General features: G+C 42.5%; 1 protein-coding gene and 2 pseudogenes across 1 annotated transcript; all 3 read right to left on the reverse strand.

The window, feature by feature from the left end:
• Positions 1 to 554: 554 nt before the first annotated feature.
• LOC113908482 (transcription factor BTF3-like) lies at positions 555 to 1378 on the reverse strand. Its single transcript, XM_035722090.1, has one exon. It carries the CDS (start codon positions 1290 to 1292, stop codon positions 804 to 806), a length of 489 nt encoding a protein of 162 aa, XP_035577983.1. The 5' UTR covers positions 1293 to 1378; the 3' UTR covers positions 555 to 803.
• A 4996-nt stretch (positions 1379 to 6374) lies between these two features.
• LOC118356018 lies at positions 6375 to 7756 on the reverse strand (annotated as a pseudogene).
• Positions 7757 to 9503: 1747 nt separating this feature from the next.
• LOC118356019 lies at positions 9504 to 10308 on the reverse strand (annotated as a pseudogene).
• Between the last annotated feature and the right edge of the window lie 272 nt (positions 10309 to 10580).

Consider the following 10580-nt stretch of genomic DNA (forward strand, 5'->3'; position numbering starts at 1 on the left):
TTCGGGGCATAGATATTTACAATTGTTAGATCTTCTTGTTGGATAGACCCTTTGAGTAGGATATAGTGTCCTTCCTCATCTCTTATTACAGTCTTTGTTTTAAAATCTAGTTTGTCTGATATAAGGATTGCCACCCCAGCTTTCTTTTGGTGTCCACTAGCATGGTAAGTGGCTTCCACCCCCTCACTTTCAATCTGGGGGTGTCTTTGGGTCTAAAATGAGTCTCTTGCAGACAGCATATGGATGGGTCTTGTTTTTTAATCCAATCTGATAGCCTGTGTCTTTTGATTGGGGCATTGAGCCCATTTACATTCAGGGTAACTATTGAAAGGTATGAATTTAGTGCCATTGTATTGCCTGTAAGGTGACTGTGACTGTATGTTGTCTGTGTTCCTTTCTGATCTTTGCTGCTTTTAGGCTCTCTCTTTGCTTAGAGGACCCCTTTCAATATTTCTTGGAGGGCTGGTTTCGTGTTTGCAAATTCCTTTAGTTTTTGTTTGTTCTGGAAGCTTTTTATCTCTCCTTCTCTTTTCTTTTTTTTTTTTTTCCTAGGCAAAGAACTTTATTAACCTTGTTTCAAACTTTATTCCCAGGCTTCTTCAGCTTAAATAGCTGCAAAGAATGAATTGTGTATAAGCAAAAACTGAAAAGAGCTGCAGTGTCCAAGGGGCTTGGGCTTAAAAATATTAGAGATCTAGATTTTATCAGATCCATGAACAAAATTTTCAAAAAGCAGTCATAATATAAAATAGCAGCTCCCAGTAACTTCTTCAAGTTTTATGTGCTTCAGAAGTTGACTCAATTCAGTTTGCCTCATTCTTGGAAGCTTCATCAAAATTCTCCACAAGATCCGGAACTTCATCATCATCATCCTCTCCGGTAGCAAGTGGTGCTTTTCCATCCACAGATTGTTTGGGCAGAGCTTCAGCCAGTCTTCTTAAACTTGTCAGACTGTCTGCACCAAGTTGGTTTAAGATACTGGGTAGCAGTTCTGTCAGCTGCTTTGTCTCAGCATGGCCTGTAATGGTGAAAGTGTTCGCTGCCAGTGATGCCTGAACTTTGGGGTTGTTAAAATGGATCACTGTTCCTTGGTTTGTGAACATATTCACTTCTTCAATACCAGAGATATTGTTTACCCCTAACTTCTTTAAGGGGAACTGAAGTTTTTTATCATCTGCTGTAGCTGTTCTATGAACCACCTTCTTCTTTTGGTGAGCAGTTCCTTTCCAACCAATGCGCACTTGTGCTTGAAGCTTGGTGAGTTTCCCCTGGTTCATGATAGTTTCTTTCATCTTGTTGGAGCGGAAATGGGACCGCGCGGGGGAATAGGGTTGGCGCTCAGGGGGTCTCGGGCGGACCAGCTGATATTAGGTGCACACATGCGGGGACGCAAGATGGCCTCTCCTTCTATTTTCAATGACAGCCAAGCTGGATATAGTATTCTTGGCTGCATATTTTTCTCGTTTAGTGCTCTGAAGATATCTTGCCAGTCCTTTCTGGCCTACCAGGTCTCTGTGGATAGGTCTGTTGCCAATCTAATATTTTTACCATTGTAGATTGCATATCTCTTCTCCCGAGCTGCTTTCAGGATTTTCTCTTTGTCTCTGAGACTCCTAAGTTTAACTATTAAATGTCCGGGTGTTGACCTATTATTATTGATTTTGAGAGGGGTTCTCTGTGCCTCCTGGATTTTGATGCCTGTTTCCTTCCTCACATTAGGGAAGTTCTCTGCTATTATTTGCTCCAATATACCTTCTGCCCCTCTCTCTCTCTCTTCTTCTGGGATCCCAATTATTCTAATGTTGTTTCATTTTATCGTATCACTTATCTCTCGAATTCTGCCCTCGTGATCCTGTAGTTGTTTCTCCCTCTTTTTCTCAGCCTCTTTACTTTCCATCATTTGGTCTTCTATATCGCTGATTCTCTCTTCTGCCTCATTTATCCTAGCAGTTAGTGCCCCCATTTTTTATTGCATCTCATCAATAGCCTTTTTGATTTTGACTTGCTTAGATTTTAGTTCTTTTATTTCTCCAGAAAGGGTTTCTCTAGTAACTTCCACGCTTTTTTCAAGCCCAGCTAGTATCTTTAAAGTCATGATTCTGAACTCTAGGTCCGACATCGTACTAATGTCCATATTGAGTAGGTCCCTGGCTGACGGTACTACCTCTTGTTCTTTTTGCTCAGGTGATTTTTTTCGTCTTGTCATTATGTGCAGAGGAGAATAGACGAATGAGAGAACAAAATGCTAACAGGTTTACAACGTCCCCAGCAAATATACTGTATACAAATCAGAAAAGACCTGAAACCAGGGGAAAAGAAAGAGAAAGAAAGAAAAAAGAAAGAGAAAAAAAAAAGATAAAAACAAAAACAGAACAATACAAAAAAAGCAGAATGTGATCAAATATGATCAGGCTACTGCATAGATCAGTGCCACACACTAGATTTTGGGCGTATTTTGGTCTGTTAGAAAAAAGTGCCTCCTAAAATTTTAAAGGAAGAAAGACATATATGTACAAAACAAGGGTTGATACAATGAAGGGATAGAAGATGACTGTAAAGATGAAAATTATAAAAGATTTTATAAAAGGACTTGATAAGATAAGTTGTTTGAAAAAAGAAAGAAGATTAAAAAAAAAAAGAAAAAAGGGAGAGAATGTGATCAGGCAGGAGGGTAGAACAGAGCCATACACTAGTGATTTAGGGTATATTTTTATCTGTTAGAAGAAACTGTATCTCAAAATTTTCAAGAGAGAACAACTTATATATATATGCCAAAAATAAGGGTAACTACTATGAAGGGATAAAATATGACTCTAAAAATGAAAAATAAAAAAAAAATTTTTTTTAAAAAGAGATTGATAAGATGTTGGTTGAAAAAGGGAAAAAGAAAAAAAAATCAGTTAACAAAAATTAACTTTGATGAACTAATGAATCATGGTAAAAAAAAAGCCATGAATTCTATGTGCAGTATTCCCCTAGCGCTGGAGTTCTCCCGTTCTCCTTGATCGGTAAACTTGGTCTTGGCTTGCTGGCTGTTCGTGCTGATCTTCTGGGGGAGGGGCCTGTTGCTGTGGTTTCCAAATGTCTTTGCCGGAGGCTGAATTGCCCCGCCCTTGTCCGCCCGGGCTAAGCAAGCTGCTCGGGTTTGATCTCAGGAGCTTTTGTTCCCTGCAAGCTCTCCGTACAGCCTTGAGGACCAGGGCAAAAATGGTGGCCTCCCAATCTCCACCCAGAGGAGCTGAGAACTCGGGGCCCCGCTTCTCAGTGCGCCCGCAGAGAAAAGCAGTCACTCCTGTGTCCCCGGTCTCCGGCCGCTCTCCGCACTCACCCGGCCTGTGACCGAGCGTTGCTATCTCTCGCATCCGACCCCGTGTGGAGTCTCCAAACCCAGCAGATCCCTGCGGTGCGTTCCCGCGCCACTCCTCCCCGGGAAGGAAGGGGAATCTCCCCGGATCTGCCGCTTGTTGGGTCCCTGCTGGAGGAGCAGTGGCCCGACTGGGCCGCGGATCACAGTTTATGGCACCCCGAGCTCAGAGCCCATGCTTCGGCTCCGTCTCTGCAGCCGGCTTCCCCGCTCCGATCCCTGGGAGCTCTGGCGCACTCAGGCTTCCCCGGTCTTTCTGTGACCCCAAGGGTCCTGAGACCACACTGTCCCGGGAGGATTCCAACCCCCGCTTAGCCACTGGAGCGATGTCCCTCAGCGGAGCCGACTTCTAAAAGGTCCGATTTTGTGCTCCGCGGCTCTACCACTTGCCAGAAGCGGCCGACAGAGGCCCCTCCCCCGCCGTCTATCCTCCCGAATATCACCTCGGATTCAATTCTCCGCCCGTCCTACCTTCCAGAAAGTGGTCGCTTCTCTGTTCACATAGTTGTTGCTACTCTCATCTTTGATCTCCTGTTGAGTACGTAGGTGTACAGAATGGTTTGATCCCTATTCAGCTGAATTCCTGAGACCAGACGAAATCTAGGTCTCCTACTCCTCCGCCATCTTGCTCCGCCCCCTTGGCTGTTGAGTTTTACCTTAATGTGGCTCCAGGAGGCTTTTGGTTCACTGGGTGATGTGAGTGCAGCATCCTCGCCTGCTGTTTACCACAGTAGAGAGTGGGCATCTGGGCACTGAAACTCCTACGGAGCAGTGAGCTGGGATTTCACTTAGAACCACCATGATGAGGTTTGCTCTTTCAAAGACTAGGAAGTATGGTTGACTTCATAGCGAGGTAATGAACCCCTCATTCAGCCCTGCCCTCCAAGATCTGTAGAAAATCCCCACAAGACACTTGGCGAGGAAGGGCGATGGCTGGCCCAATTGTACAGTCCCTTCCTCTTAATGCCAAACAGAGCATTTTCAATGTGAAGAGGGGAAGATGTGTATATATGTATGTATGTGCATATATATATGAATGAAAGCCACTAAGAAAGCCATTTGTGAGTTCTTTGACTTGAACTATTTTCCACTTGGCTTACTTTCTCCTTATTCTCTTATGCCTTAAGGGCTTACTTTGTTGCACTGCATTATCCTGTCCTGTTAGGCATCCTCACATTGTTTTGTGATCATGATTTCTTGAATGTCTTTTCTCATATCTGTCCTAAAGGGCCAAGAAGAATTGGAGGATGGAGAGCAGAGAGCCTTGAGGGCCAAAAAACGAGCACTGCAGGGTATGTTATTTTGGAGGAAGAAACCCCATATGGCGGCAATGAGTTTGCATTGGGAAGGGAAAGAATGCCTTCCTGCCGTCAAGGTCTTGCCCTTCTCCTTTCCCCGTCCAACCCAAGTTCTCAGGTCATCTGCACATATACACACATTCCTTTCCAGAATGTGAAGAATTATTGGAAGACCACTACAATGCCCTGAGTTCTTTGAAAACAACTCAAGACGCCAAATTGAAAATGCTGAGGAGGAAAGTGGATATTGTGGTGGATTTCTCTAAACAAAGACAATTGGCTGCAGAAGAGTAAGCTATTCCTGTATGAATTGTCACAAATACTGTTGTGTGAAGTTATGTGACGGCCTGTCTAGATACTTGTATTTCTTTTAGAATTAGATCTCGAGTATTATGCCAAATGCATTCTGTAGAATTGTGCCTGCCCTTCCTGCCTTGATGTGTGTAACCTGCATTCCCTTTCTGTTCTAACTGCTTGTCGCGCTTGTTGTGTGACTCCTTGGAGTAGAAGAGGGAAGGTACCATCATTACAAACTTTGATAACTGGATCCCTTCTGGGTCTGTCTGAATTGTCCTTTTGGTTTCAGTGTCATCACATATTCTTATCAGCCCTGATTTCAGTCACTTTTGGTTCAGTACGAGACTTGGGTCAATAATGTGGATAGAAAAATGGAATTGTCTTGCTGCAGAAACACTAGAAGTTTCTTTGTGGAAAGTGGGTTGGGGCTCCAGCAGTCCCGGATCCCTTCATCCAGTGTACAACTGACATCAGTCACTGTAGCCCAGTCCCTAAGAAGGCCAGGGTATTTCCCATCCACTTGATTTTTTTTTAGGTGTAACTCTCCTGGGTCCCAGCCAAAGCCTGAGGTTTCACCAGCGCTCACCTTTGCTGGCTGACCCTAAACTTCACTCGTTTCCTTCTAAGCCCATGCCCATAAAGTTGTTCAGCTTCTTTATAGTTCAGTTGCCTGTTCCAGAATATATTGATGTGTCCTGGGGAGATTGGCTCCCACTGCGAGGCTGACTTTCACCTAGGCTTCCTTCTTCCCAAACTGGTTCTCATGTGCCTTCATGTGCTCTTTAGAAATTCAGTGCCTTCACTCATGCGAGTTTTCTCTTTTGTCCAGTGTTTCCTTTATTTTCTCAGGAGGAGATCAGGACCTTAGAGTCCCTCATTCACGTGGAAAAGCAAAACTGTTCCCTGTCTTCCCTGGAGACTCAGCTTTGTGTTATTCCTTCCCACACTGGGGGTGGGAGCTGCCCTGTGTCATTGGCATCTTGGTTCTGTTCATTGGTAAGTTATTGGGGGGGGGGTACAGTGTCCTGACCACCTTTCTGTCTTCTACACCTTCCACCCGAGGCACTCCATTACAGCCGCTCCAGAAAGCATTTGCTGAAGGATTGCCTGAGTGACCAGAAGCAAACGCATGTGTCCTTCTCTGTCTAGACCCTCTGACTCAGTTTCTAAGAGTCTCTTTGCATGTGTTCTTGAGTAAATCAGGTGTCCTGTTAAAACCCTTTAAATCAACACCATGAACAGAAGAGTGTGAGGGCAACACAGCAAACCAGCCTTTCTAAGCATCCTCCTTTGCTGCTTTCACTTCAGTGAACTCAGTCTTGTTAAAGTCGGTTGACTCCATGCAGTTGATAGTTATCCATCTGAAATCCGTTGCATGGAGATAACACCCTGACTATGTGACAGTTCACAGCATTTTACACTTCAGGACATATTGCCGGCACTAAGATTGGCCTCGTCAAAGGAGGACTTCCATGTAGTCTTTCAATATTTGTTGTAGTAAGTTCTACTCTTGCTATTTCTCGTTTGGATGTGAAGGCATCTCAAACTATAAAGATCATTAATATTACCACTGTTAATGAACTAAATGAGCCCACAGGGGAGACAATATTTAATCTTGTGTATGCATCTGGGTAATCAGAATAGCATTAAGGCTTTCCGGAATGGCCAAGAAAATGTTGAGGAAAGAGGAAAATGTGCTACTACAATAATATGTGTTGTGGAGGACAATGTCTAGGGATGAGTTAGCTCATGCAATGCCTGTTAGGCCTCCTATAGTAAATCGGCAAATAAAACCTAGGGCTCATAGGATAGCAGGAGATAACTTGATATTTCCTCCATGAAGGGTGGCAAGTCAGCTGAATTTATTGACTCCTGTTGGAATAGTAATAATTATAGTAGCTGATGTAAAGTATGCTCGTGTATCACCGTCTATCCCTACAGTAAACATATGGTGGGCCATATGATAAAGCCAAAGAAACCAATAGATATTATTGCTCAGACTATTGCCAAATACCTGAAGGGCTCTTTTTTGCATGAACAGTAGGTGAAATTATCCTGAAACCTTGTAAAATGAGGACACCTACTTCGTGGTGTACAAAATATCAGAATAGATTCTGATAAACACTGGGGTCCCCTCCTCTGCAAAAAAGCATGTAGTATTAAGGTTTTAATTTGTCAATAGTATAGCAATTCCAGGTGCCAATATGGTAGTGATAGGAGCAGCAAAACTGCTGTCATTGGGATGAATCCTGTGAATAAGGGGGTTAGGTATTGGGATTGCAGGGGGGGAGTGTTATATTAATAATAGTAGTAATAAAATTAATAGTTACTAGAATTGAGGACATACCTGTTAGATGTAGTGAGATGATTGTTAGATCCACAGGTGCTCCTATGTGAGCTAGACGGCCGGCCAGAGGAGGGTAGACAGTTCATCCGGTTCTGGCACCTGCTTCCACCATAGAAGAGGCAAGTAATAGCAGAAAAGATGGTGGGAGTAATCAGAAGCTCATCTTAATTATTTGGATGAATGCTACATCTGGAGTGCCAGTTCTTTGAGGGCTTAGTCGATTTCTGAAACCTCCAATCAGTAGAACTACAAAGAAAATTATTTCGTGTGCATGGGCAGTTAGATTCCATGATAAACTTGGTCGTCTCCTAGTAGAGCATGGGGCTGACCTAATTCAGCACGGATCAGGAGACTAAGAGTGGCACCTCCCATGCCAGCCCACACACCAGATAAGACTTAAAGAGTGCCAGGGTTATGGTTTGTGGAAAGTAATCAACGATATATGAACATCGATAAAATGGCTAGAAAAGCATTAGACTGCAAATCTAAGAACAGAAGTGTAGCCCTCTTCCTGCCAAGCTCTGCAGTGTAATATCACAGTGAATCAAAGCAGCAGCTTCAATTCCACTGGGGCTTCTTCCGTCATTTTTCCCCTACGTGGTGGGAGAAGTAGATTGAAGCCAGCTGATTAGGGTATTTACCTGTTAACTAAGATTTCACGGGATGGAAGCCCACCTATCTAGTAAGGGCTTAGCTCAATTAAAGTGTTTGATTTGCATTCCACTGATGTAAGATAGATTCTTGCAGTCCTTAAATTTGAGTTCGGGAGTTTGATAATACTTAGCACTTTGAAGGCCCTTGGTCTTCTTAGCCTAAACCTCTAGTCCAGAATTGATACTAGTAGGGTTAGTGGGAGCAATATGGTTGAGATTACAATCAGTGGCGGTAAGAAGGTTATCTTTTTTCTATTTTCAAATTGTCGTTTTATATTGCTCATCGAAGGGAATATAGTTAGTGCTGTAGTGTAGGTTAGTTGAATGTAGAAGCAGGTTTAGTGATGCTGTAATATCTCTTAGTGCTGGGATAATAATTCTATCATTTTTTTATTTCTTGAATGATTATTCATTTGGGGATGAAACCTGAAAGTGGGGGAGGCCTTCCAGTGATAGTATTAATATGAAGGTTAGTGAGGTAATACGTGGTAGTTTACTTCATGTGTGGGATAATGGTAGTGTTGTTGTGGATGGATTTTATATAAATAATATGAATGTAGTGAGTGTTTTTATGATGTCAACTGTCAAGTTAAGGATCATCATAGGGTTATACACTCTAATGGCTGCTATTCATCCTATGGGCAATTGATGAGTAGGCTAAGATTTTTCATAATTGAGTTTGGTTAAGTCCTCGTCAACCTCCTAGGAGTATGGATGTAATGGCTATTGCTATTAATAGGTTGGAGTTGATGGATGGTGAGATTCACACAGAATGGCTAGTGGTGTGATCTTTTTGTCACGTTAGCAAGATTAGGCCTGAAGATGATAAAATTCCTTGTGTTACTTCCGGAACACAAGTGGAATGGGGACAATCCGAGTTTTACTGTTAGGGCAATAATTATTGTGGTTGATATAACAGGGTTAGGAATTTTTGAAAATTTTCATTGTCCGGAGAACAATAGGTTAATACTTATTGCTATAAGGAGCATAGATGCGGTGGCCTGTGTTAAATATTTTGTAGATGTTTCAGTGGCTTGTAAATTCTTTTATAAGAATAGGGATAATAGCTAATATCTTTATTTCAAAACCGATTCAGATTATGAGTCATTGAGAACTTAATATTACAAAGATAGTTCCTGAGATAACGGTTACTATAATGGTAATGAGAATAAGTTTTATTAGGTTTTATTATCCTAGGAAGGATAGGCACCAACCTTTTCCAGGTATGGGACCGATAACTTATTTAGCTGAATTTACTGTAGAATATGGTGTAAATGGGTAGCACAGATTTTTGACTTTTTTTTCCTTAAGATGAAGTTTGATTTCTATCATTCAAGAAATAAGAGGATTTAAACCTCTCTTATTTATGCTATCCAAGTAAATCTTCTGTCAGACATATTTCTTACGTTTGAGCTGGAATACTTGCTGTACTGATGGGTAGGGATACATGTCACATGCATAAGGCTAGTGTGAGGGGTAGAAAATGTTTTCATAGTAGGTGTATTAGTTGATCATAATCGGAATCATGGGTAGGATGCTAGAATTTATAGGAAGGGGATTGTTAGGAGCAGAGTTTTGATGGTGAAATTAACGGTATATAACAGTTCTGGTATATACGGGCTGTGGAATGTGCCAAAGAATAAAATTGTTCTGAGAATATTTATGATGATGATGTTGGCATATTCAGCTAGGAAGAATAGGGCAAATGGGCCTGCTCCATATTCAGGGTTGAACCCAGATCCTAGTTTGGATTCTCCTTCTGTTAGGTCACATGGGGCTTGGTTTCTTTCTGCTAAGGTTGAGATGAATCCTATTATGGCCAATGGTCATGCAGGGAAGATGAATCATAGGTGTTCTTGGGCAATGATTAGTGTTGAGAGTGTGAGAGATCCATTTATTAGTGGGATGAAAAAAGGAAAATTGCTAGTGTTCCTTCACATGAGATTGTTTGAGCTGTGGCTCGAAGAGCTCCAGTTGAGTTATATTTTGAGTTTGAGGCTCATCCCGATCACAGGATGGAATATACGGCGGGGGCTTGATACAGCTAATATGAATAGCACACCTCAGTTTATATTCAGTGGGTATGGTGTGGGTAGGGGAATTCATAGAGTTAAAGCAAGTGTTAGGGCTAAAATGGGTGCCGTAATAAATATGGATATAGAGGAGTGGTTGTAGCGGTTCTCGAGTGACAAGGTTTACGGCATCGGCAATGGGTTGTAGAAGGCTACAGGGGCCTCCAGTATTTGGTCCTTTACGAAGTTGTACATACGCTCGTACTTTTCGTTCTACTAGGGTTCAGAAGGTCACAGTGAGAAGGCTAGGAATGATTAGCGAGAGAATGCGGATTACACAAACATTATGTTAGGGAGATGAATTGAACTTCTGGGAATAAAGGCTTAAGTTTTATGTAATTACCAGGCTCTGTCACCCTAACAAGCCCTTCTCTTGGGCATGACTTTTTATTTTTTTTTAAAAGATTTTATTCATTTATTTGACAGAGAGAGACAAAGCAAGAGAAGGAACACAAGCAGGGGGAATGGGAGGGGGAGAAGCAGGCTTCCCTCGGAGCAGGGAGCCCGATGAGGGGCTCGATCCCAGGACCCTGGGATCAGGACCTGAGC

Source organism: Zalophus californianus, chromosome 10 (assembly GCF_009762305.2).
Source record: "Zalophus californianus isolate mZalCal1 chromosome 10, mZalCal1.pri.v2, whole genome shotgun sequence".
NCBI classification, from domain to species: Eukaryota; Metazoa; Chordata; class Mammalia; order Carnivora; family Otariidae; genus Zalophus; species Zalophus californianus.

Bases quoted from the DNA above. Each gene is read 5' to 3' on its own strand.
- LOC113908482 (XM_035722090.1), bottom strand. From the start codon at position 1,292: ATGAAAGAAACTATCATGAACCAGGGGAAACTCACCAAGCTTCAAGCA.